General features: G+C 41.4%; 1 protein-coding gene across 1 annotated transcript; it reads right to left on the reverse strand.

Annotated features, from left to right (window-relative positions):
- Positions 1–277: 277 nt before the first annotated feature.
- LOC306887785 (angiopoietin-1-like) lies at positions 278–27,869 on the reverse strand (the record flags this gene model as incomplete). Its single annotated transcript, XM_079445799.1, has 9 exons — positions 278–1,368; positions 1,554–1,684; positions 10,938–11,104; positions 16,950–17,051; positions 18,093–18,220; positions 19,520–19,752; positions 19,878–19,999; positions 20,192–20,350; positions 27,546–27,869. The coding sequence occupies 9 exons, from the start codon at positions 27,867–27,869 to the stop codon at positions 1,208–1,210; spliced, it is 1,527 nt and encodes a 508-aa protein (XP_079301925.1). The 3' UTR covers positions 278–1,207.

Here is a 27,869-nt window from a genome sequence, read left to right on the forward strand (position 1 = left end):
TGAGGAAAAGGTAAGAAGCATATAAGAGTTACAGCAGTTTGACATTTAATGTCCCACACAAACTTGATTGTGATGTGTGGGGTGGGGTTGAGAGATATGGGAATGGATTTTTGTTTTGATTGTTTTTTTCTAGCACAAGCAGCAGTACCATTGAAACAGAAACCAAAACTTAAAAAGACTGGGGAATTTATGTAATTTATGTATTTAGCTTTTTTTATGGTGCATGACAAAATCCTCTTGTGTGTTTTACAAAAACACTCTGGGGGAGAAAAATAATCATGTTTGTCAACATTTTATTCAAATAATACTTGTAATGCTTCTACCTTGTCATGACATGGAGGATACAGATGATACATCAGACTGTTATCAGCAACTTTCACTGCATACAGTTGTAATACTGTAAGATATAATATGCAGCAAACTGCATTTAACAACATACTGTAAACATATGGTTACAGCTAATAAAGCATATTTTTCCATATATCCGTAATTTAAAATGTACTTTTTTAAAACAGAAAAAAATAGAAAATTTTAGTTTATGACACACCTGCCACCAAGGCAACACAATCCAAGCTCAGAAATTATTCTAGAAACAATCTTAATTACAACAAAGCCAAAAGATTTTACATGCATATCAAGTATCATGCATATTATACAGTTTTTTTTTTTGTTGTTGTTTGTTTGTTTTTTAATAGTGCTTGTGCTTAAATGTTTGTTCTTTTGTTGTTTTTTTTATGGTTCCCTAACAGACATTCTACTGACTGTAAGTATCTTTGCAAGTACATGTCAACTTATTGTACTGACCCTAAACCTACAGTAACACTTACCTAACAGTCTTCTAATACTCTAATGAGAGTTAGTTGACATGTAGTTGCAGTTACTTATAGTTAGTACAATGTCTAAAGTGGACTATCAAAATAAAATGTAACCAAACAGACTTTAGAAACGAGTTCATTATTTTCCTGAAAGCTGATGACACCAGTAAGTCAAGTCAAGCCCTCGGTAGTTCCATCAACACAACAGACTATTTAAAGAACACAATGTATAACATGAGGAAAAGATAAGAAACATATAAGAATTATGGCAGTTTGACATTGAATTTCCCACTCAAACTTGATTAAAATATTTAACCAGTTACACAGCATACTGTATAACTTCATTCATAGTGGAAAAATGTGTGACAATTTGATGACAGATGATCGGTTTCTCAAAAGTCTAGTGGGCGGATCATCATGGTGGTGGCACGTAAAGAGTAGTTGGGGCCTTTGAAGTAGTGCCACTTGATGCCATCAAGTTTGCCTGAATTTTGTCCAGAGGTGTAGTAGATGCCGTTGAGGTTTGATGGGCCACAGGCATCAAACCACCAGCCTTCAAAAGAACAATGAATAAAAAGAGTCATGTTAAGACAAAAAGATAGGTCAGAAAAAGGTCAGTATTGATCATCATCTGCTTTACTTCCAGATGCTAGCAGCACTTTTACAGTGAAAGGGAATGAAGTTCTGTTACATTAAATGATAAACTTTGCCCTGCGCCAATTCTATCGAGCTACTTACCACCTGTGAGCATGAGTGCACACTTGCAGATGCAGTTGTCATTATCCATGTCTTTTGTGCTAAAGTCAGCCCCATTTATCACCAAACTGCTCTGTCTTCCAGCTGTACCACTGTAGCTTTTCAGAAACAACCTAACACAGAAAGACAGGTAGATAATAAGAGAGTATAAAATAAAGCAGTACTGCATCCTGTTTATATATATATATATGGACAGCAACCATGTGCTCAGCATTATCAAAAGTATTCAGATGTATGTATTATCTGTGCATATTCTGTGCATACTTGATACTTAAATTAAACATTAAAGGAACACTAATACAACATTAAACAAATGTAATACACTGACACATATCCGGTTTTGCCCCCCCCACGTTAATTTAAGCCATAACCGGCTGTATTTACGTGAGATAGTCATCACGATGGACATTTTGACAACTGTGTGTATTTGACAATTCAGGTGCAAGGAGAACTGTATCACACGCTATCCGAGAGAATTATGATTGTGCGGGCGCGCGGCCGAGATTCCACCTAACCCGGCTTCACTGACTGCAAGTTAATCGATGACAAATTGTGGATTGGATGGTAATTTTGTTCTACGACGAGCTTGGTACTCCTCGTGGGACACTAAAAATAGAGCTGAAATACAGGACTGTCCTGGGAAAAACAGGACACCTGGTCACCTTATTGGGTATATATATATATATATATATATATATATATATATATATATATATATATACACATATACTGATTTAACTTTTGTAAGACATGTTTTGAGTTAGAAAGACCGTATGCTATAGGGAGTGATAATGACCATGAATATTTGGTGATTCACACCTGAGAGACAAAGGGCCTCCCCTAATGAGCCATAAGTCAGTAATGTGTCTGTGAGGCAGGTAAGAAAGAATGCAAGGAGAGCAAAATAATGAGGGTTTTGATTATTTGTATTCTATTTACAACACAGTATGATCAAAATATACACAGTGAAAGTCAAGGACACATGGTTGAACATACTGATCTAAACACTGAGTCTTGAACAGTCACACACCTTTGTGCCAAACATGCAATGAAATGACACATATTTCAAAATGTTTCAGAGTTCATTCGTGTAGTCAGGAATTATAGTTTGGGAAAAGTCTAACTAGTAAAATGTGTAAAAGTTATGTCACAATAACACAATTATAACTAATGCAAGTAATCTTACTCATCAGAATGTTATTCTCCACGGGATCAAGCCGTATCGTGTTCTTCTTCTAAGGTAAATTCTGTCTCATTTCTCTCAGTGCATTTTCTTCCAAAAATGAACAGTATCCCAGATGAACCTGAATCTTCATGTTTGTTTATGGAGGTGATGTGGGCATTTGCATGTCCACATGTCTCACGTAGATGACTGCAATATCAAAATAGGAGCTGCTCGTGCATGTGATTACCAGGGGTGTGGACTCGAGTCACATGACTCGAGACTTGACTCGGACTCGAGTCCCAAAGTTGATGACTTGCAACTCGACTCAACATAATTAAAGAAGACTTGAGACTCGACTAAAGCCCGGCTCACACTGTGCGATTTTGGCCACGATTTGTTCGTCTGAGACAAATTTAGAAAATCCTAAAATCCTAAAAGATTTCTATAATCCTAGGTTAAAATCGGTTGTCTAGATCGCTTGTTTGACATGTTCACCGACAGCCGATTAATGGCCGTTGCGATCAATTTTTTCCTCCGATTAAATTCTGGCAGTGTCAGAAGATTTCAAACACTTTCCTGCAGTGTGACATCTCCTACGACGACCGTCAAACCAAGAACCAATAGGAGCACTGAACTTGATGACGCAATTAGCGCGACAACTTCTTCACGAGTTCGCCCTTACGTATAATGAACAGAGTCAAGGTTTATGCATATTTGGCGTGCTGTCCGGGGAGAGGGGTCCGAGCTCGGCATTTAGCCCGGACCCAGAGCGCTCCCCCCGAGCTCCTCCCCATGCTGGGGTAGGAGCGGGCTGATGGTGAGGAGTTGGGGTGGAGGTGGGATGCTAGAAACTGTAGAGAGAATGAAGGTAAGATGGCTTGGTCTATTTATAGAAGTTCTCTCTCGGCTGATAGGATAGACTGAGTGATTGCTGATGGTGAATTGGCCGTGTTAATTATCTGCGCGTGCTCCTCCCGAAATTTGTTAATAAAACATCACAAACCATTCATTATTTGTAAAAACAATATATGTACAAAGTAAAGTTTACTTAAAGTTGATTTATTAAGGGGCAGGATGTTTAAACTCGAATAACAAAATTACCTCAAGTTCGCTCTGTAGAACTGGAAGTCCATAAAGTCCTTTTTTGCCCAGCCATGACTTGCTCCACACACGTCGTCTTTTTCGTTTTTTTTTTGTTTTTTTTTAACATCAAGGCATGTAATTAATAAAACTAATGCTACACGTTGCTGTTGTTTGCTAGCTACCATTATAGCGAGAGAACGCGGGTCACGTATTGATGACGTAAAACTCCGGACAAGTCTTCTTGAGGACGTCGGTTTTTATCGCGTCTTGACTGTCGTACAGTCTGACATTAAGACAACTGAGATCCTACAGTCTGACATGGGGATCATGTTCGTACAGTGTGACAAGCAAAAATCGCAAGAGACTTTTAAAAATCGCACAGTATGAGCCCGGCTTTAGACTTTGACAGCAATGACTCGAGACTTGACTTGGACTTGAGCCCTGTGACTCGGAAAGACTTCATGATCAGATCAGCGTCGTTATCACTCTAAGACGGTGCAGCGTGCTTGTGCTTGACTGGCAATAAGCCAAGACTGCATTCAGGGAGCGCTTGATATACAGTATATGCTAGTATAAATTAATGTAGTAATAGCATAACTTACAACAAAAGAACTGAGATACAAAAAAAAAATTACATGATTCGTCTAGTAGCTATCTTCGCTCATGAAAAGCGCTGTCCTGCCCGTTTGATCGCCGCCCAGCAAACACACGAAGCGGGCATGAGAAACGAGAGGTGACCGTGACCACTGCTGTTAAATGCTATACATATTCCTTACTTCTTTTGTTTGTCCGACACTGAGGTGCACCATGAGTGACGGATCTGCATCCCGCCACGACCGTCGCAGCTCTGCCAACTCGATGTGCTTTAATTAAAATTTTTATTGGTAAACACCTCTCTCTCTGACCTTTTTTTTTGTCAGATCTCCACCGTTTTTGTTCAATCAGTTGCATATTTTAATTGCATGTGCATTTTATTTTATTTAAACCTCCATTAAGTTTAAAGTTAATCCATATTCAAGATTTAAATCTGAGTTTAAAGTTATGGTGCAAATATTAAATCCAGGATCAAAATGATGGGTTAAAATGTAAACTTGCTTATTTTTAAAGGTTTAAAGTTTGCTGCAAAATAATTATTAGATAAACCTTGATTTAAGCTAGATTTAAAAATAATCAATAGCAAAAAATGTAGCTATAATTTGAAGAAGAGAAAAGCGGCAATTGGCCTAATGAGCATTTAAAATATAATTTGAAAAAGTGTTTCTTTTACAAACTGATTTGTGAATTGTAGTCTATATATAACTATAAAATATACTTAATTTTTCTCCCTCTTCACCAGGCACTCATTTCATTGAATTGAATTCATGAATTCATGACAGGTCATGACGAACTTTTATCAACAGCCACAGCCCTGCATAGTTTAGCTTCAACCCTAATTAAACACACTTGATCCAGCTAATCAAGTCCTTCAGGCTTATTTGAAAAATACATGGTTTGTGTGTTGAGGCAGGGTAGGAACTAAATTCTGCAGGGCCCTCCAAGAACTGAGTTTGACACCTGTGTTTTAGAGCATGCTATACTATAGTGCTTTCAGTACACTCTGGGGTCGAAGGCCGCACCGGTGCGGTCTTTCACGTTTTTTTATTTTTCTTGATTTGACACCCCTGCTCTAAAACTATCACTAACTGCATAATCTGCATTATTGACACACCTAGGTGCATTTTGAGTATTTTTCTGAATTGCTTCCTGTGAAACAACTGGGTGTCATGAGACAAACATATTTTGATAATGAATAATAGCACTGAAGCCAATATGAATGCATGAAAGAATGTGTAGCAAATTAGCTCAAAGTGAGATGAACATAATTAATCATAACGGGTTGTTATCAATTATATATTCATCTTCAGGAATTAACTGTAGCATTAATAGTACAATAAAATGATTTGTTCGTCCACAGTACAGACATTTTTAATCGTCTATTGACTCTATGGAAAATTATTTCTCTGGCCACGAAAAATAATTTCCTCACTAATACATAGCTCATAGAGCATGTAACAAAACCGGAACGTTAAAGTGACCTCGTTCTGTGAACAGCAGACACAGACAACCAAGTGTGAATACATATGGATGTTTATTAAACTACACTACAGGGCAACATGTAACATGTAACATCGAACTAGACACAAACATACACACATTAAACATAGATGCCAACGCAAGGAAGGCATGGAGAGAGGGGGGGGGGTGGATCAGGTGGATCAGACAGGACAGTTGACAGGTGGTTTCTAGTTTTCCTCAGCCTTTGGATCCCCAGCTTGGGTGTTAACCTTGGTCAGGTTCAGCATTGTCTCCGCCTGGGTCCCTCTTCTCCGGTGGTTCCGTTTGAAGGTCAGAGGAAGTGCAGCCGTGCACCTGTTCATGGACCTTTGCACCACATTGACTCTCAGGACTGGATGTGGGTCTGAGGAGGTGTAACCTGTTTCTGTCAGTCGCATGAGCTTCCACTTCTGGATATATTGGCCTTCTGTCGCGTTTGGTCAAACTGGGTGATGTTTTAGCCAGTTTGTCAAGGTCTTTAAGAGTCATCTCATGTGCAGTTTCGGCGTCTGCACGGAGGGGCTTTCTTCTTTTGTTTGAAGGGAAGAGTTCTGTGGTGAAGGCTGGCGATGCTTTGGTTTGCGGCCATTCACTTCTTCCATTCTTGGATGGGGGACTCCGTTCTTCTTGGCTCTAATTCCTTTTCAGGTGGTCTTCCAGAGCATTTATTTTAGAGTCTTTGTTTTAAAGTCAGTTTTAGCTTTCTCTAGTAGCTGTTGTGCAGACTGTAGATGTCTTCTCATGTCTTTCTGGGAAGCCAGTTGAGCCAATGTGATAGGGTGGTTGGAGGGGTCAGGGAGGTGGCAAAGAATAAGTGTCATTGATCAGTCAGAGGTTTTATTTAGATGGCAATGCCATCCATGGATAGTCATTAGTTTAGTGCCAGGGCTGCGAGGTGGGTACCATGGAAATAAAAGTTGGTCTCCTGTTGGTTACGGCTGCCATGTCATGGGTGGGTGGGTCTTGGTTGAGACCATAGCTCACCATGCAATGCACTTGTGATGTTGTTGCACGCCTGGGACATGTGTTGGTGCTTGACTGGCTTCTTGTTCATTGTGGCAAACTCATCTTTTTCCTAGACAAGGAGGTGGCGTGTGAGGCTGAGTTTGGCATAATTTAAGTCTGTGTAAATGAGGAGTTCTCTGATGCAGTTCTTGTGAGAGCCGATGCGATTTAAAGGGTGATCAGGGTGGCTGGCACTTGTACTGCGATGACTGGGAGTCCAGCTTGAAGTGTTGCTTTGGGAGAGGTTTGCTGTTAACCCACAAAACACCCGCTTTTGGCACACCATGCCTCAGCATTGCATCCTTAAAAGGCCATTGACCATGTGGCTTTGGGTGCTTTGGTCCTCTGTACGGCTGCTTTGGCTGTTGAGGGCCATTACAGGTTGGCGGCACGTCTTTGTGATAACTTTCCATGTTCCATTGTAACTGGAGAATCGCTGGGTGGTTCATGAAATGCAGAGCAGGGCTCTTTGTCATCTGAGTAGTTAGTGCTCCGGTGGGAGCAGTGTTCTGCTGAAGTGGGCAACACCCCTTTAGTTCTGGCCATGTTGTTGGTGTAGATCAGGACTAAGGCAGTAGTTGGTGAATCCAGCTGTCAGATAAGACTCCTTGGGATGAGAGTAAATCAGGCATGGTGTAGAGTGCAGATGCCATTTGAGTTTGATGATGTAATGTGTTCTTGAGTGAGTCCACATAGTTGACATTAGCTCTGCATCATTGCCTCTTGTGAAAAGTAGCTTTGGCACTGGCAGTTGTCGGCAGGTGCAGGATGTCTCTTAGAAAAAGGGTGTGTGGCTTAGAGTGGGGCCAGGTTCCCTCCCTTCCCTTGAAGGTGTGTGGTTGAGGGTTTGGCCACGCTGTCTGTGTGTCACACTGTCACTGTCCGTTCCCCTTTTGTGTACGCTGGTACTGCAGTCTCATATTTTTACCAGAGTAAACATCTGGTATGGTCTGGCCGCAAGTTCTTGCACTTTACAGGGCTTCCCCAGGGGGTTGCAAGGTTTGCGAAGGCAGGTCTGGTGTGTACTCGGTGAGTATTTTGAAGCGTGTGAGGCTTCAGGACATGTCCTCATGGCTGGCTGTGAGATTTTCCCGTGGCCTCGGTGACCTGACAGTCTGTCTGAGTGACCTGTCTGGCTGGAGTGGCAGGGGTTCTCGTACTTCAGCCCGGGGTTTCAGCTGTCTCAATTTCAGCAAAGGGTCAATGTGACCCAGCAGCTCTTTATCACTGAGTAAATAAGGTGATATGCATGTATGACTGCATGTTCAGTGCACACCTTTGGGCCTTAAGAGTTCAGTTCTGTTTCTGAGCTTCAGCTTGGGGTCTGCCAAAGAGTTGGAAGTGACATAAAAGTTGGATTTACTCCAGTGTCACCAGAGCTCCAAGTCTCGCCTTGTTTTCCAACATGCTGTGTCCTTGTTGGTGAGGAATTGTGTTGACTTTCTGATGAAGCATCTATCACAGTGATGTGCCTTTCAAGATGTAAGGGCAGGAGGAGTCTGGGTCGTGGGCTGGTCTGACCTTGAGACTGAGTTTTCACGACCAGCTGTGATGTCAGGCCTGATCTTTGTGACCTGGCAGTGTAGTGAACGTTCCCGCACTTAAGGCCAATTCTATGAATGCTTGGGTGGTGACTCACAATGTGATGAGGATTTCGGGAGGAGGGAAGGTTCTGGCGTTGAAGCCTTCCTCCCTTGTGGCCTGTTCTGCCATCTGCCGTAGACTCAGTGCTGGCTGTGGGAGGCTTCTTGTAGTTTTTGTAATCTGCTTTGACAGTTTCAGACTGCTGGTACAGCATGTTGTGTGCCTTAAGGCTGGGGGTGATCCTGAGCGGATAGTCTGTTTCATGTGGTCACATTGGGCAGAGTTCAAGCATAACAGTTTATGTTTTGCAGGCAGGCAAGTGTGGTGGCCTTCTGCAGTATTTAGGTTGACAGTCGTATTGTCTCTGGCCAGCTTGTTGGGGTCTGTGGGGCCACACGGTGTGTGCGTCTGCAGCGATCCTCTGGAAGGGTCCCTGCCCCCCCACCCCACCCCCTGTGATTGCTGGCTGGTGAAGTGTGAGCAGTGGGCTCTCACCCCCCCTTCGCAGGTTTGGACTCTTGGCTGGGGGGGGCCTGGGCCTGCTTGTCAGGGGAAATTCTGTGTTGTGTTTTCCCTTTCTGTTCACCTTTTGGTCTGCAAGCATATTTCAGTTCATTTGTGACATTGAGTTCACCTTGGCTTGTTTGATTTTACCCGGTTGGTGTTTGAAGTTGTCTCGTTGCTGAGCAGGGACTTGATTTCAACTCGGGCTGCTTGCAGGTAGCATTCACAGGCATTGTTTCGGTTCGCCTGGGCCATTACTTAAGAGAGCTTCAGCCTGTTGGAGCCTCTCTGGCTTCTATTCTAGCTGCTCGCTGTGCTCAGTGTCTGTGTGGGTTTTGTAGAGGCATCCTGAAACATTCTACTTCCTCCTGTAGCTCCTTGTCCTCTTCATCCGCTGTCACTTGCTGGTCCAGCTGGTCTGGCAGTTCTGCACACGCTCGCAGTCCTCTGGGCCTCCTTGTGGTTGAAGCATCTTTCGCTCAGCGTTAACTGGATGATGCAGTTGTAGGCAAGAGCACCGTTGATCCTGGCTGGCTCTCTGTGGCTGTAGCCTTGGTTTGATCATGGTCTGTCTGCCAGTTCAGGTTGTCATCCAGCTGTTTGGCTCAGTTGCTGTAGATCAGGAGTGGTCCCGGACCGGAGGGCGTCTGTTGCAGCGCTTAGCCAAGCCTTTGGCTGATCGGGTGGGTGGCAGGGCTGGATGATCTGGACACAGCTGGAACACAGGTGGAGAGGGAAAAGCACAAAAAAAAACAATGCAAGTCCGTACAGATCTAGTGAGCTAAAATATTTGGGGCTATGTGTTGCGTGGTTAACTAGTGTGATCAGTTAGTGACGCAAACTAAACACTTAAATATCATGGCTGATAAGGCAGGAGAGGATAATTGGTGAGTGAGCACCCGAAAACTACGAGTAACACTGTTGATGGGTGATTAGGTCATTTAATGACTTATATATTCGGTTTATAAACGTTATTAGCAAGTATTTTCTGATGGTTCAGACAGGTTCGGTCTCCAGGCACACAAAAACAACCAAAACAAACTTAAACAAAATTAATCAAATAAATCAAAGTTAAAACCAAGAAAGGAATAGAGGGAAATCAAGGGCTTACTACCACCTCTAGGGGCTGTGACAAGGACTGGGGCTCTCAGGGGTTCTACTGCCTAGGGAGGTGATGAGAGAGATAGCTGGACAGACCAAGCACGTTAAAGCAGAGAGGCTCTCTAGTCCTCTTCAAGGTTCATATTGAGTGTATGGCTATATCTTAGATGTTGTTAGGCTTGGTGGTGAGCTGAGGTCGCCCAGGTGAACTCCAATGGTTGGGCCATCTCCCTTGACTCTCCCGAGCATGCAACTGCAGGGGCTCCCGATTACTCGTACCCATGGCACCCGGTGGCAACCACTCAAACAGCAATGACTTTTGGCACAATGTTGCGTAACTCAAGTGAGGAAGGGTCAACTACTAGCTGGCATGTTATGTATCGTGGGGGTAGTCCACTGGTCAGCCAGGCCTGGTACTGAGGGTCATTTAGTTCTCTTTGGAATTTGTTAGAAGTCCGATGGAGAGAAAAGATAGTCAATCTGTTTAGCGTCTTTTTGACAGTGGGGGGACAACCATTGGCAATTTAGCACCCATATAAAGGTAGAATGTGGGGTCAGGTCTGTGAATTATATGCAAATGCCAAAAGGCTAAAAGGGGTCTCTTAAGACATAAAGTCCCAACGACCATCAAGGATCATAAGCAAATGTTACAAATGTGTCTGTTTTGATGTCTCCGTATTTATGGAAACAGAGGGTATGAAGAGTTTAGTCAAACAGCCCAGAAAAGCAGTGCAGTGTTTTAAAGGTTTTTACAACAACTATGTCATAAAACAATTCTGTGTTGAAAGAGCAATGAGTTTAAATTTAAGTAAATGTACCCAACTCTCTACCTGTAGTTTTGTTTCTCACTTCCAAGGTTAAACTTGTCATATTGGGAGAAGGCCAGTTTGCCATTCCAGTCTGTCAGCTCCAGTCTAAGAGTGTACTGCCTCTGATTGGTCAACCTGTACACCAGCTCATTTCCCAACCAGTGTTCTCCAGTCAGACTCCCAAAGCCCTGAAATACACAAACACACACACATTTTTTTTTCTTTTTTTTTTAATGGTAGGGACTTGACTTCTGTTTAGACATACTATCTTGGCAATTTGTGAACATTTGTACAAGTATTTTACAATTCAGCAAACTAATGTAGAATTTGTATAATCTAATTTGTACTTATTTGTATTAGTCAACTAACTCTCATTGGAGTATTAGTAGTCTATTAGGTTCCTCTTCAGGAACTCGAGCTGCGTCGACGACGCTTTGGCGAACGCCCACAGCGTAACCGGCTCTGAATACCAATCAAATCTGTCCAGAAATGGGAAGGGACGTCACGGGCGAGGTGGCGTAATGACCAGCTGGTATAAAAGCACGTGCGGGGAAACCGGCATCAGCTTTCTGTCATTCAGCTAAGCGCTCTGTGTCTTGTGAGTCATATGGACTCATATGGACACCGGCCGCGGCGCTTCTCTTGTCTTCTTCTGAGGAGGTTGACATGGGAGGCGCCGAACGTGTCGCACCACCTCTTTCACCCCAGACGCTTGCGAGCTATCTGTCTCCTGACGCGGCATCGTCCCTGAAGGCTCCGACCTTGCCCACCAAGCCGCTGCGTACATCATCGGCGCTGGTGGGCAAGGGGTACGTGGCAGCAGGTCTGGCTGGTTCATGCCTCCACACCATGGCGGTGTTGCAGGCATACCAGGCGGACCTGCTCAAAGATCTGGACGAGGGTGAGGGAATTTCTGCGGAGGACGTTCGCGAACTCCGCAGAACCGCTGATTTGTCTCTCCGCGCCACCAAGGAGACCGCCTGTGCCATTGGGCGGTCTATGGCAGCCCTGGTGGCGGCGGAGAGGCACTTGTGGTTGACCCTGTCCAACATTAAAGAACGTGACAGGGTCTTCCTCTTGGATGCCCCGCTATCGCCTGCTGGCCTGTTTGGTGATGCTGTTGACTCGGTTGTCAGCAGACACCAGGAGGCAGGCGGCGGCGTTCCAGCGGTTTCTCCCTCGCCACGCTCCAGTTCTCGGGCTGCTGGGCGAGAGCAGCCCCTGCCGCATGCTGGCTCCTCACATAGTGAGGCGCAGAAGGAGAGCGTGGCCACCCGTGCACCTCCTCATAAGCGGGGTAGAAAGAAGGGTGCGCGGCCGGGGACCTCTCAGCCTAAGCAGGATCTGAGGACAATGCTTCAGGCGAGGAGGTCTTCGGCCAAGAGGCCCTGATGGTGGTGTACCAGGGCCTATGAGGGTAGCCCCCGCTGGGGTAGAGCGACACAGCGATCGCCGCCCTCCAGCGCCCTCAGGAGATCGTTCTGCCAACCCTGCCACCTACGGTGCTTCAGGGCACAGCGGTCTCCAGCGGGCGCGTATCTCAGTTTCTTCCGCCCGGGACCGTAGCGGAGCTGAGGTGCTCGCCACCCCTTCCCCTACTCTGGAGCCGCTCTGATTACACCAGAGGCCAGTCTCGAGAGACTGGTTCCCTTAGTAGACTATTTCGCAGCGTGGAAACTTCTGCCAAATGTGTCTCGATGGGTCCTGCGCACTGTAGAAAAAGGCTACAGAATCCAGTTTGGTTCTCGTCCGCCTCAATTTCACGGGGTGATTTCCACGTCAGTGGGCCCCGAGCAGGCTCTGGTAATGGAACAGGAGGTACATACTCTCTTAAGGAAGGAGGTCATCGAGGTGGTTCCTCCTCTCTCGAGAGAGTCCGGGTTCTACAGCCGGTACTTCATAGTTCCAAAGAAGGATGGAGGGTTGCGTCCCATTTTAGATCTGAGGCATCTGAACCGCTCAGTCAGCAGACTGAAGTTCAAGATGCTCACCCTCAGGCAGGTCGCGTCTCAAATCAAGTCCGAGGACTGTTTTGTCGCGATCGATCTGAAGGACGCATACTTTCACGTCTCCATTCTTCCCTCTCACAGGAGGTTCCTGAGGTTTGCTTTCGGGGGCGAAGCTTACCAGTATCGGGTACTTCCTTTCGGCCTAGCACTCTCACCCCACACTTTCACGAAGTGTGTGGACGCCGCGTTAGCTCCGTTGAGACTGCGGGGCATCCGCATACTCAATTACATCGACGATTGGTTGATTCTCGCTTGGTCAGAGCGGAGGGCGGTTCAGCATCGAGGTGCTGTTCTCGCCCAAATGAAAGTGTTGGGGTTAAGACTAAACGCCAAGAAAAGTGTTCTTTCTCCAGTACAGAGAACCACTTATCTGGGGGTGGTGTGGGATTCGACCACGATGCAGGCACGTATGTCCCCTGCTCGGATCGAGTCGATCCTCACAGAAGTCGAGAGAGTGAGAGAAGGCCAGTCACTCACTGTAAAGCAGTTTCAGAGACTGCTGGGTCTGATGGCGGCTGCGTCCAATGTTTTACCTATTGGCCTGCTGTACATGAGACCCCTACAGTGGTGGCTCAAGACCAAGGGGTTCTCCCCGAGGGGAAACCCGCTTCGCATGATCAAGGTCACGCGGCGGTGCCTATGTGCCTTGGACATGTGGAGACAACCTTGGTTCTTGTCCCAGAGCCTGGTGTTGGGAGCTCCTTGTCGCCGCGCAACACTAGCGACAGACGCATCCCTCACCGGTTGGGGAGCGGTCATGAGTGGCCACCCTGCCCACGGTCAGTGGAGAGGTCATCATCTCGCCTGGCACATCAACAGGCTCGAGATGTTGGCCGTGTTTCAGGCTTTGAAACACTTTCTCCTAGACCTGAGAGGTCACCATGTGTTAGTTCGCACCGACAACACATCAGTGGTCTCCTACATCAACCACCAAGGAGGTCTGCGGTCGCGCCCCCTGTACAGGTTGGCACACCAGATCCTTGTGTGGGCCCAGGGCAAACTTCTCTCATTGAGAGCTGTTTACATCCCTGGGCATCTCAATGTGGGAGCAGACACCCTGTCGAGGCAGGGGCTGTTATCCGGGGAATGGATGCTTCACACCGAGGTGGTGGAGCAGATCTGGAGAGTATTTGGCCAGGCTCAGGTGGACCTCTTCGCTACTCAGGAGACAGCGCAATGTCCCCTCTGGTACTCTCTACGTCGTCCAGCTCCCCTGGGGCTGGATGCCATGGTACAGACGTGGCCGAGGCTGCGTCTGTACGCCTTTCCCCCGATTGCTCTGCTCCCCGGAGTTCTGGAGAGAGTGCGCCGGGACGGACACCGGCTGCTATTGGTAGCCCCGTTCTGGCCGGGCCGAGTATGGTTCTCGGACCTGATTTTCCTCCTCGACGGCTCCCCTTGGGAGATTCCAGTCAGGAGGGATCTCCTCTCACAGGCAGGAGGCACCCTTGTGCACCCTTGCCCGGAGTTGTGGAAGCTGTGGGTGTGGCCCCTGAGGGGGCACAGCTGATAGCTTCCGGTCTCTCAACCGAGGTTGTGGAGACCATTCTCCAGTCCAGAGCTCCCTCTACGAGGAAACTGTATGCCCTGAAGTGGAGACTCTTCACTTCATGGTGCGGAGATCGCCAGCTCGACCCAGTTAACTGCCCAGTAAGTACAGTGCTGGAGTTCCTGCAGGCTCGACTCTCCGCAGGGTTAGCCCACTCCACCTTGAAGGTCTATGTGGCGGCAATTTCTGCTTACCACACCCCTCTGGGTGGATCGACAGTGGGCGCACAGACCCTAGTTACACGTTTCCTCCGGTACGGTCCCGGGTCCCACCTTGGGACTTGGCTGTGGTACTGAACGCTCTCTGTAGGCCTCCCTTCGAGCCTATCGAGGAGATTTCAGATCGCCATCTCTCTCTGAAGACCGTGTTTCTTATGGCGATGGCATCTCTCAAGAGAGTGGGGGACCTGCAGGCCCTTTCAGTGGCCCCTACCCATTTGGACTTTGCGCCTGGCATGGCCAAAGTTTTTCTATACCCTCGGGCAGGGTATGTCCCCAAGGTTCCTTCTGTCACACCACAGCCTGTCGTACTGCAGGCCCTTAGTCCTCCTCCCTTTCGGGAGCCTGACCAGCTGAATCTAAACCGTATGTGTCCAGTGCGAGCACTGGACGCTTACGTCCACAGAGCTGCCATGTGGAGAAGGACGGACCAGTTGCTAGTGTGCTACGGTCCTCCTAAGAGGGGTCTGCCTGCTTCCAAGCAGACCCTCAGTCGGTGGATTGTGGATGCCATTCACATGGCTTATGAGTCCTCTGACCTCCCCTCGCCGATGGGTGTCAGGGCTCATTCCACTAGGAGTGTGGAAGCCTCCAAGGCCTTTCTCGCAGGTGTCCCTATTCAGGACATCTGCAACGCTGCGGGTTGGTCCACGCCTCTGACCTTCGTCAGGTTCTATGGCCTGGACATGCGAGCCACTCCAGATTAAACAGGTGGGTGAAAACTGAATGTATGTCAGTAGGCTATTACATACATACCTTCCGTCTTAAATGAACAGCATTCCTAATGATCTGTCATAAATGTTAACCAACAAAAGATGTTAAATAAATGTATACTTGTTAAGTAAACCTACTGTATCTGAAAAATGAGTTTAATTTATATTTCTACCAAAAAATGAAAATGTATTCCAGTTTTTCCAAATTCAATCCTTGATTCAAATTTCTCATAACTAAGCTTAATTGATTTGGTCTAAAGAGAGAAGTATTGATGACTATTTTTGTTTGAATACTACATATATAATAGCTTCCAAAATAAATGTTGGTAACTGCAGTTTGACTAAAAGTAATGACTAAAAGTTGACAAAAATGCAATGACTTTTCGTCGACTAAAACTAGACTAAAACTATGAAAGACTCAAATGACTAAACTAGACTAAAACTATGATAGACTCAAATGACTAAAATGTGACTAAGACTATTAAGCATTTTCGTCTCAAGATAAAGACTAAGACTAAATCAAAAATGCCTGCCAAAATTAACACTGGTGCCTAGTGTGAGAATTCAAAACTATAATTTACTTGAAAATTTAACCAGAAATCCTGGCACAATCGAAATCATATTTAGAAGACCAGGCAAGCCTTACAACAGATATGTTACTAAAAGCTACTATTCCAAACATTGCAGGCAAGTACAATGCTCCCTGTCCAACAATATCCATTGTATTAATTTGTTCACTCATTTTAATTAAGTTCAGCTGTGGCCAAGATTTAACTAAAATGAGGGGGAAATTAATAAAAAATAATTCAGCAAACTGATGGTGAATTTGTATGAATTTTGTACGTTTTCATAAGATCATGCCCACTGAGAACAAATTCTTAATTTATGACTTTATTTATATATTTATATATATATATATATATATATATATATATATATATATATATATATATATATAGTTATATATATATATATATATATATATATATATATATATCTGTCTCTAGGATGTCATGTGATGGACTGTTTTTCCCAATGTAATTCGATAAACTAAATAAAAATAAATAAATTTAGTTGGTGTTTGACAAAAAACTCCTTAATATTAAAAATTCATAAAGACTTGTTTCGGGACAGCTGCACTGTATCATGGAGATATTACCCATAACAAGATCAGAATAGTGAGAACTGGCTTGTCCATACCACAGGCAAATTATGTCCTCTAGTCTAGATGAATCAAATCAAGATGGCAGTTGCTGTGTGCCTCTTTCTGTGCACCAGGCCAGTCACTTCTGGGAGTTATGCCAGGCCTCGATCAGCACTACTAAGTACAAACCAAACCAGTGAGTTGTCCTTTCAATATCCTTTGTACATGCTGAACTGCACCGCTGGAGTGCTTTGTTCAAAAATTATGTTCCCTAATATTTTTAACAAGATTTTAATTGTAATTTCTGTCAGAAGATTAATAAACCTAGCTGGGATCCAATGACATATATTGCCATTTCTAATATCTTAATAAATTATTTGTTTCACTCCATAAGATTTACCATCTTATACTCCTTCCAAGTTCTGTGGAAGTCCAACATTCCATCTTTCCTCAACTGTATGATGGTCCAGCCCCCACCAGCCCTCTCCATGTTGCAATAAACCTAGTAAGAGGCGATACAACAGGATAAGATGGAGGCTTACGGCATTAAATTCAAGGGTTTTATTCATAATTTAAAACAGTACTTAAAAAGCTGAGCATATCGTGTTGCTTTTAAGGACAATTGTATTTGAGTGGAAAATTATCTTTTGTGCACTTACAATGTAAGCAAAACAAAATAAAAGCTACTTATGAATTCAGATTATTTACTTCATCAGGAAGAACATTTAAAGTTGTTGAATTACTGCAAGTTGAAATTACTACTGCAGATTCACAATTTTCCACTTAAAAACTGAAGTAGCATAAGTTTTTAATTTTGGCAGGTTAATTTTTTTTTTCTTTTATTGCTCTTCTGCTCATATGGCCATCGACCAGATTAAATGTAATAATGGGCTTGCTACTGAGAGCACCAGAACTCAGAAATAAGTTACGAGGCCAGTATAGGCAGGCAGTGTAAGTTCTGGAGTGCAGCATTCACGCAGCTGTTACTCTGAGAGTTCAGCCAAGAGTATTTCCAGCTCTTGCTTTTCCTGAGTTAGCCAATAACTGATACAGTGTACTCTGAGACAGATATACTGTAGGCTGATTACTCCAGAAAAAGTAAACATAACATTTTTGAGTTTTGTGTATGGTTATGGCTTTATTCAGTATGTTGCCCATGCTTTATTCTAAATCTATGCTATACGTGTTGAAAATTATATTAAACTGAAGAGTCACTGATGTGCCTGTATACTGTATTAATTATCTTCAATAATCAGCAGATCATACAAATTTGCCAGTTTTCATTGCCATCACAGTATGTTGGTAATATGGAAAGCCCCACAGAAAAGTTAGATTCTGAAATAAGTAAACAACAAGATGCTTTTTTCATAGTTGTCTCATCACATATGGAAGGAGGAAGTATTTTAAAACTAAAAATTTACTCACTTCACTTTAGAAGGAAAGAAATGTTATGTTTGAGGAAACATCCACAGCAAAACATGACAAATGCAACACTACTGGCCTGACTCCTGTAGCTGTGTTATCAGATCCCATTTAGACTGACCTTATGCATGTCTTGCATGCTAATGTAGATGGTGTAAATTCCACTCCTGTTAAATCCAGCCCGGAAGAGTTCGGCACAGTCTCTGTATTTTCTCTGCTCATCCATTTGTTTAAAAACATTTGGACTCACTGCTTCAAACAAGCATGGATGTAGAAAGTAAAGACTGCATTCAGTTTTTGCATATACAGTACATAGAGAAAAAAAGGGTTTGTAAGCTATTGCGGGTAAATCTAACTACAAATACTGGTTACAGCCTTGTGGATATAAAAATGAGACCTTTGCTCAAATCACAAGTGTTTGGGCTACCAACTGAATCCTAAAACCCTTAAGTGAATGAATCCATCTCTATATACATGACTTGCTCTAAGTCAGGGGTACTCAAGTTCAGAGGCCAAGTGGGCCGCATTTAAACTACATAAGATGCGAAGGGCCTCAAATTACAATTTGCATCATCAGACTTTATTTAAGACAATATTTGCTGATTTACTGATTTAGAAATACAGTTTATTACTTATCTAAGTCTTGCTTGTCCTTGAACTCAATTCGTTACTCACGCGCTGTACACACACACCCGAAGTGCGCACAAGCATAGAGACGTGTTTCAGACCGTGCGACATACCGAATTGATTCCTCTTTCATGTATCCCTGCGTTTAAGATACATATGCATGGGGGTTTGCAGTTACGTTGCAAACAAAAAAAAAAAAACTGACAGAGTTTTCTAAAGCTAGCGCATATTCTCTCAGAGACAAGAGACAAATCTAGCTTACTTCAACGTGTGCTGATAACAATTTAATTGAACAGACCTGTTTTAAAAACCTCATCCACAATTATCTGATGTTGTGGAGTAAAATCATGTTGTCCTCTTTTCTTGTACAAGGCTTCTCTTTTAAGTTATTTGAGGTGTGCCACGTGTGGTTAGTTACAGCGCTAAGATAGAGCAGCTCTTACTACTGCGATTGTATAGGCTACATTTAATTTTTATAAAATCAAACATTTTAAGCGCAAACTTTAATAAAAATATATTAATCTTCAACATGACGCGGGCAACAAAATTAATGCAGACGGGCTGCCTGTTGAGTACCCCTGCTCTAAGTCCTCAGCCTCATATATCAGTATATATTGAGGTTGAAGTGGGACGTGGGAAGACATTTCACACAGTGTTTCAGATCCAAGTAAAATTTGGCAGCAAAGTGGGTTATTTATGGTCTGCCGGACCCCTGATGTGAGCCAGTCACATATGAATTCTACATGATGTAAAGCATTTTAAGAAATTAATCATTGGAACTGATAAAACTGTCAGAGCATGCAATGCAATGCATTACAATGTTTGTGACCTCAAAAAATGAGGGAACAAATTCTAAATTGATTCTCCATGTATTTTATTCCCTGTCGTGTGCATATATAACTCTCTCTCCAATTTGTTTACCTTTGTTTTTGGGGCACATTTTAAGCAGATTATTGATGGTACTATTCAGTTGCAATTGCTCACTGTAGAGGGCGCTGTTGTTGGTGATGACCTGCTCTAGATTGAGCTCCAGGCTCTGTATTGAAGAGCTCTGGGATGCCAGAAATCTCTGGAGCTTTGTCCGCTCACTCTTTATCCAACCCAGATCTGCATGATGACGTGCCTCCATGTTACGCATACGCTGCTCCAGGGCACTGAACACAGACATGAATAGGACAAGAATTACCAGAAAACAACAAGAACAAAAAAAAAAATGTAAGTGAAAGATGCATCATGTGTCAAGAAAAGTGTCAAAAAGTGTCATTGAAAGACACTCTACTCTGTTTTGTCCCGAAGTTGGTTGATCTCACTGGTTTGCCGGAGCAGTTTGTTCTCAAGTTTGATGGAGGACAAAGAGTTGTCCAGTGACTGAATCTCCACTCTTGAAGTCTGATTCAAAACCTGTTATATAATGACATGTTAGTTGTGTTATTGTCATATTAGAGAATTTCCAGGTTCACAATTCTCTGTAGCCATCAACACACTGCAAAAGGGTGTTTCTTAAGTAAATTTATGATTTTCCAAGAACGCTTACAAGCTAATATTAGCATGTTATGATGAATGTCTTTGGACATTTTGGATATGAATTCACACCTGTGTCTCCATGTCTGTTAGTCTCCTGATGTGTTGGGTGGACTGGGAAAGCAGTTTGGTGCCAAGATCCAGCATTACTGTCATTTCACTGTCATGTAAAGCATTATTCCGCAGGCGTGTTGTGTCTTCTGTCAGACTCTCTTTTACAAAGACCTCAATCTGTATGCAAACACAAAGGCAGAGAGAAAGAGTGGATGGGAGCATAGCATTATTCATTATGGTCTTAATACAAAGTCACATCCTTTACATTATTTTGAAATACTTTCAGCTGTACTTTTTGGGGCATTGTGCAGGATTGAATCACTCTGGTCTTGAGCAACTACATATACCCTGAATGAGACAATATTTATTATATTCCATTGTAAATTTTCTCATATTAAAGTGAGGAAACCAAAAAGAGAAAAACAATGAGGAATACTAATCGTAATTCCTCGAACACCCAAAGTATCATTAGTATTGTCTTTTTGTGAAATGCTTTTAAGTATGAGGACCACTACATCCTTTTTGAGACGAAATGGGGATAAAAGCTCCATTGAATGAGGAATATTTATCTATAAACTCCAGTTAAAATAACAAAACAGCTTCGAGACAAAGTCTGTTTGTAATCCCATGTTGGTGATAAAATATAGACGTGTTTGTTAGCTCTGGCAATCTAATGCATGAAAACTAAGCTACAGTTGTGCTTTTGCAGAGAGTTCAGCTGGATCACTTCCATATACAGACATTAGTCCACTTATAAATGTCTTGGCATTTCAATTAATCCTAAAGGTGTCTGCATAACTATTGAAGCCCATCTAGTGATACTTCCAGGGCTTAGTCACAGGAATGTGCAATGTGGGTCAGTGACTTGAATACACATCTACCCATAATGAGCAAACTGCTTCACTGATATTTAACCTTTGAAAAAATAAATCATGTTTTGCAAACAAAATGCAGAAATGTGCTACGAAATAAAAGCAGGAAACAATATCATATAGAGAGAGCCTCTGAAGACACTCACAACTGGGTATCAAGGTCAGCGCTTTTCTTATAATATCAGATAATTTGACTTTTTTATGACAAGGCGAGGTTAGTTAAGGATGTAGAATGTCAAGGGGTGTGACTCTCTAAAAACTTAATGACATTTATGAATAATAATTCCTTGTATTTGTAACAGGTTTTTTAACTTGAAAAATACATATACTTATTTGAAATTAATATTCAATCTTAAAATAATCAGTCGATCGATCAATCAATCAATCAGTAGGAAAATGGATAATATCCTGGCAGAAAATTACCAGTACATTTTCAGTTAAGTTTACGATCATTTCCTTCGAAATAGGGGTAAAACACCTGTAAAAATCAATATGGAAAATTCCTTTATTGACACAGTACACTGGGCAGTATGTTTACTTTTTTTAAAGAATGTGTACACTCACTTTTTACTTGATGGTTACAACAAATGACATTTTAGAGTCATTAATATTCCTAAAAAAAAAACATTGTGACATTTATTGTGATCACTTTTACTGCATACGTCACTGACCCAAATGGGGTAGAGTTCTCAGTGTTTTGCAGTCAAACTCTTCCACACAAGACTCAATAAACCATTACTTTATGACCCTTGCTTTGTGTACATGAACACTGTCATAATGAGACAGAAAGGGAACATCTCCAATTTACTAAAAATGTCTTGGAAATTCCATGACTCTATGCTTGACTTTGTGCACCTGCCAGTAATTGTTGTAGCAGGAACAAATACCACTATATCCAAGCAAAGCACCAGTTATAAATTGAACATATCATCAAATGTAATGATATTATGACACTTCTGCTTACTCTTACTCTATCACAACAAAGACAATTTGAACACATCCCACATAGCAATGCTTCAGGCCTGGAACATTCTCTGGGTTTCTTATCAGCACTTTGTTCAATGTTTACAGGAAGATATATTTTCAGCTGCTCTCAGTGAGATGGAGTCCATGATGTATAAATACTCGCTGCATTGAAGTGATAGCTGTATGTCCTCTGGGCCTGGAGTGTATAACACTCAGATGAAGTGTTGTAACAGGATGTGTTTATCTACTGTCCTGCATCCTAGTAAGACTGTGCTAGCTGGACCAAACAGCCACAGGCAGGGATTAAACAAGTTGCAATCTTCTTTCAGAGCATATCAGTGGTAAGAGAGCAGGGGTTGGGATTTACAGATGGTGTAGACAGGAACACTTTTCAATAGGTCAAGATAATATAGACTCAGAAACGTTAGTGTATTATCTGAGGTAAATTATCTTCAATTATGTTTAGGGATGGTGATGGTGATGGAAAAAAATGTTTTAACATGTAGTACAATATAACAATAAAATGACCAATTGACTGATTCTGAATGAAGCTCAATACAAAAAAAGTTTCTGCTCACAAGTAATATTGAAGTCTTTCATGTCAAGAATGCTGCTCATGTTGCTCTCCTTAGACAACAGCATCAAAAAAGCACTACCTGTTGTTGTTTTTATGTTTTGTTTTTTAATAAATGTTAAATGGAGCAAACTGGTTTTGTAGAAATGAGGTCATGACTTTTTTTTTGGGGGGGGGGGGGGGGTGTTTACATGTTTTAAAATTTTTGATTGTATTATTGTTTCTACTACGTTAACACAATATATATTACAATGATTTAGATTATTAAACATAATAGTTTTATTACGAATTTTTAAAGACTAAGATTAAAAGTCTGAATAGTTAAAACACTAAAATATATAAATAAAGGCCATTTGAAAAGTATTTAAAATAATCGTTTCAACATGTTTCAACATGTTTTTTTGTTTGTTTGTTACATTGACATAAGTACATTGATCAAAGAGTCTCAAGAAATTCATAGAATGGAACATTAAGTGGATTTGTTTCTGACCAAAATACATGTACATGTTGGCATACAATGGAAGTATTAAAGTTAATTTCCTTTTTTCCATTACTCATGAGTCATTAGTCTGAAGTGACATTTTTCCATATTTGTTTTTAAAAAAAGGGTATTTGCTGCAGTGTTTCGATCTTCAGTCCTCTGATTTCACGTAGAACATAGTCCCTAAGGGATGGTTGAAAGCCCACACATCCTCACTGCTGGCTGGTTTAGCTCACTGGGACTTGAAATGGGGACAGAGGGTGTTTTCTCAGGGACAGATCAAGTCTCCCCCATCAGCCCAGAAACACACAACCTTGCCCCATTGAGGCGCCTACTCACTAAAGAAAGCTCTGACGAAGTGCTTGACCGATAGGAATGCATAAAATCAATTTGGAAGGTGTGGAAAGAGCCATGTCATTTTGAAATCAAGAGGGAATACAGCAATACAGTCCAGTTGTGCATACAGCAATGGGAAGCACATTCTCATTGGTCAACAGATTTGTTTGCCCTACAAGCAAATGAAAACATATTATAGTGTTATTTGTACTAAATGCAATTATAACCCGAATTCTGGAGACATTGTTTTTTTTTTATTTTTTTTTTATGAAATTAAAATAATTTAATATCACATGAGCCAATATCTTATTCACAATAGAACATAGATGGCATAACAAATGTTTAAACTGAGAAAGTTTAAAATTTTTTGCACAAATTTCTCGCGAGATCCACTTTCCTGCAGAATTTAGCTCTTAGGGGTGGAGCTAAACTCTGCAGGAAAGTGGATCTCGCGAGCCAGATTTGAGGATCACTGACTTAAGAGTAGGACTTAAGTACGCCTTCATAAGTATTTGATAATTACTTCTATTGTCTTTTAAATATTCTTAAAGTGGACTGTGAGATGTACAGATAAGCTTTTATGGTAAACTAAAATATACTTTAATGTCATTCTCTTGGAACATTTAGGTTAATGAAGTTGCAATGTAGTACATTTAAAATATATATTAAGTGCACTTTTTAAAACATTATTTTTAAGTACACTTGAGTAGCCTTAATTTAATTTCTGTTTTATTTATTTATCATGTATTTTTTTTTTGTTTGTTTTTTTAATTTAATTTTTTTATAGACACTGCAGGTGGATAATCAATACAATTAAGCACACTTTTTTTCACAAGCCCTCTTTATCCATGTAAGTATCCTTACTGTCACTATATACAATGCCACAAGCACACCTCTCAACCCTTGACCAGGTCACAGTGTGAAGAAAAAAAGAGTTTAGTGTCAGTTCTCTGTGTAGTCTGGAGGAAATTTTCTTGCAATACAAATTAAGCAATACTGAAGACCTTGGCTGGGAACCTACTGGGAATGTAGTGCAGCACTTTAGACTCATAGTTATAGTTTGTATGGTAATAATGATATTTCGCAATCAATAAAATGATATAAAATGTAAAATATTGATAACCAAACACCAGGGCAAAGTTAAAATAAAATGCCAATACCTGCTTCCTAATCTACAATAGAATAAACAGAACATCTTACAAATCTGTACATGACCTGTTGGTCAAACTTTACTTCAAGCCTTTGTGTACAATTCATTATAAAGGTATTCATAATGTACATTGTAATGCATTATATCTTTTCATAAATAATTGTAAGCGAAGTTAATGATATCAACCAAAGTTAATGCATTATAAATATTTGAAGGTTTGTTTGTAGTGTGATTTAATGCATTATACTTTCTGAAGGTGTAACAATGAATAGCTGCGTAGAATTATATCTATGGTTACAATTATTCATGAGATTATACAGTGCATTGCAAGGCATAATTGTGCATTAAAACTACTTTTATAATGCATTAGATATTAAGGCTTTAAGTAAAGTGTAACCAAACTAGTTTATGTTTTTGTAGATTGGTGGTAAATTTGTATGAATTCTTAAGATTCGAGTAATAAAAACACAATTATTTATTAATAAAATTATAAATAAATATATAAAAATAATAAAGTATTTACCTCTAAGTTGGGTGAATGATAGCATACAAATTCATAAGAATTTGTCATTACTTTGCAAAAAAAGAAAAACTAAAAAATCTGTGGTTGCTGTAACTTTCTGAGCAAAAAATATGGTAGCAACATTTAATTTTTACATAATTAACTTAAATTTATAGGGGGGATATATACAGGTGCATCTCAATAAATTAGAGTGTCGTGGAAAAGTTCATTTTTTTCGTATAACTTATTTCAAAAAGTGAAACTTTCATATATTTTAGATTCATTACATGTAAAGTAAAACATTTCAAAAGTTTTTTGTTTTAATTTTGATGATTAGAGCTTACAGCTCATGAAAATCAAAAATCCGTATCTCAAAATATTAGAATATTTACATTTGAGTTTCAATAAATGACTATAATAAATAATCTATACAGTATAAATTCAGGGTATCTCTTGTTCTTTGGAACCACAATAATGGAGAAGACTGCTGACTTGGAAATGATCCAGAAGATGAACATTGACGCCCTCCACAAAGAGGGTAAGTCACAGAGGGTCGTTATTAAGGTGTAACTGTTTACAGAGTGTTGTCTCAAAGCATATTAAATGTAAAGTTGACTGGAAGGAAGAATTTGGGTAGGAAAAGGTGCACAAGCAACAGGGATGACCGCAAGCTTGAGAATACTGTCAAGCAAAGCTGATTTTAACACTTGGGAGAGCTTCACAAGGAGTGGACTGAAGCTGGAGTCAGTGCATCAAGAGTCACCACGCTCAGACGTCTTCAGGAAAAGGGCTACCAAGCCACTTCTGAACCAGAGACAACATCAGAAGCGTCTTACCTGGGCTGTGGAGAAAACAACTGGACTGTTGCTCAGTGGTCCAAAATCCTCTTTTCAGATGAAAGCAACTTTTGCATTTCATTTGGAAATCAAGGTCCCAGAGTCTGGAGGAGGAGTGGAGAGGCACAGAATCCATGTTGCTTGAAGTCCAGTGTGAAGTTTCCACAGTCAGTGATGATTTGGGCTGCCATGTCATCTGCTGGTGTTGGTCCACTGTGTTTTTTGAAGTCCACAGTCAATGCAGCTGTCTACCAGGAAATTTTAGAGCACTTCATGCTTCCTTCTGCTGACAAGCTTTATGGAGATGCTGATTTCATTTTCCAGCAGGACTTGGCACCTGCCCACACTGCCAAAGGTACCAAAAGCTGGCTCAATGACCATGGTGTTACTGTGCTTGATTGGCCAGCAAACTCGCCTGACCTGAACCCCATAGAGAATCTATGGGGTATTGTCAAGAGGAAGATGAGAGACACCAGACCCAACAATGCAGATGATCTGAGGGCCGCTAATCAAAGCAACCTGGGCTTCCATACCACCTCAGCAGTGCCACAAACTGATCACCTCCATGCCACACCGAATTGAGGCAGTAATTAAAGCAAAAGGAGCCTCTACCAAGTATTGAGTACATATACAGTAAATTAACATACTTTCCAGAAGGCCAACAATTCACTAAAAATGTTTTTTTTTATTGGTCTTATGAAGTATTCTAATTTGTTGAGATAGTGAATTGGTGGGTTTTTGTTAAATGTGAGCCTAAATCATCACAATTAAAAGAACCAAAGACTTAAACTACTTCAATCTGTGTGCATTGAATTTATTTAATATACGAGTTTCACAATTTGAGTTGAATTACTGAAATAAATGAACTTTTCCACGACATTCTAATTTATTGAGATGCACCTGTGTATATATATATATATATATATATATATATATACTTTACTATATAATTACATGGAATGTCCCATTCGATCTCTTACAGTTTTAGGGAAACTTACTGTTAACCAATTCCCAAGTTTTTACTTGTGAGAAGTATTTTTTGCTTGTTTTTTTTTTTTTTAAACCATTAAAATTACGATCATTTTGGTTAGGAATTGCCATGAGAGTGTGTTGTACTAGACTGTAACATAAAGAGCAGGAAATGAGGCTGATCAAATCCTTGAATGGCAAGCTGTTCCCCAAAGTATTCCCTGACATTGAGAAACTGAACAGACACAGAAATTGTGGATCCAGAACTGAGCCTGAAGTGTTTCATTCTAATTTATCTGTGCTCTGGGACTAAAACCCACTTTACAACAAAAACATTCAGTGATACGCTACAAAGATAAATACATTCTGCAACATTACACAATATCTGGACATTAAATGTGCCTAAATTAGATGTCTTGACAAATGGGCAAGATGTTAGATGCCAAATGGGGGTCCACACATCGATGCAAACCATTTGTTCTTAGTATGAAGAATAATACAAAGAAACTTTTAGCACTATAAATAATCCCTTTTGTACAATACAAAGATTCCATTGATGCTAAAGGTTCTCCATTGAACAACAGATACCAATAATGAACCTTTATTTTTAAGTGTGTGTGATCCATTCACTCTCCATCAGCAGTGCTTTGGTCAATAGCAGCACATTAAATGACATGTTGACTTACCTTTTGGAGCCAGTGGGTGTAATTTTCCATGGCAAGCTCCAGGTGTTGGATCCGCTGGTTTAAGCAGTTTTGCTTCCCCTGTGGAGATTCTTTCTGGACACTGTTACCTTCATAATTACCACCATGTTCTTCCGGCCAGATACCAGTCCTGCTCTCTTCAGGTTCTGGCAGAATGAAGGTGTAGCTACATTCTCCATGTTGAACAGAGTTTAAATGCTGACTGCTGCCACCAGAAACATCTGTTAATTTATCCACAGGTGAATCTTCAATGCTTGATGTCCTCACCAGCAATAACGTCAAATGCAGAAGAATCTTGATCTTCAT

Source organism: Barbus barbus (assembly GCF_936440315.1).
Source record: "Barbus barbus genome assembly, chromosome: 21".
Taxonomy (NCBI): domain Eukaryota; kingdom Metazoa; phylum Chordata; class Actinopteri; order Cypriniformes; family Cyprinidae; genus Barbus; species Barbus barbus.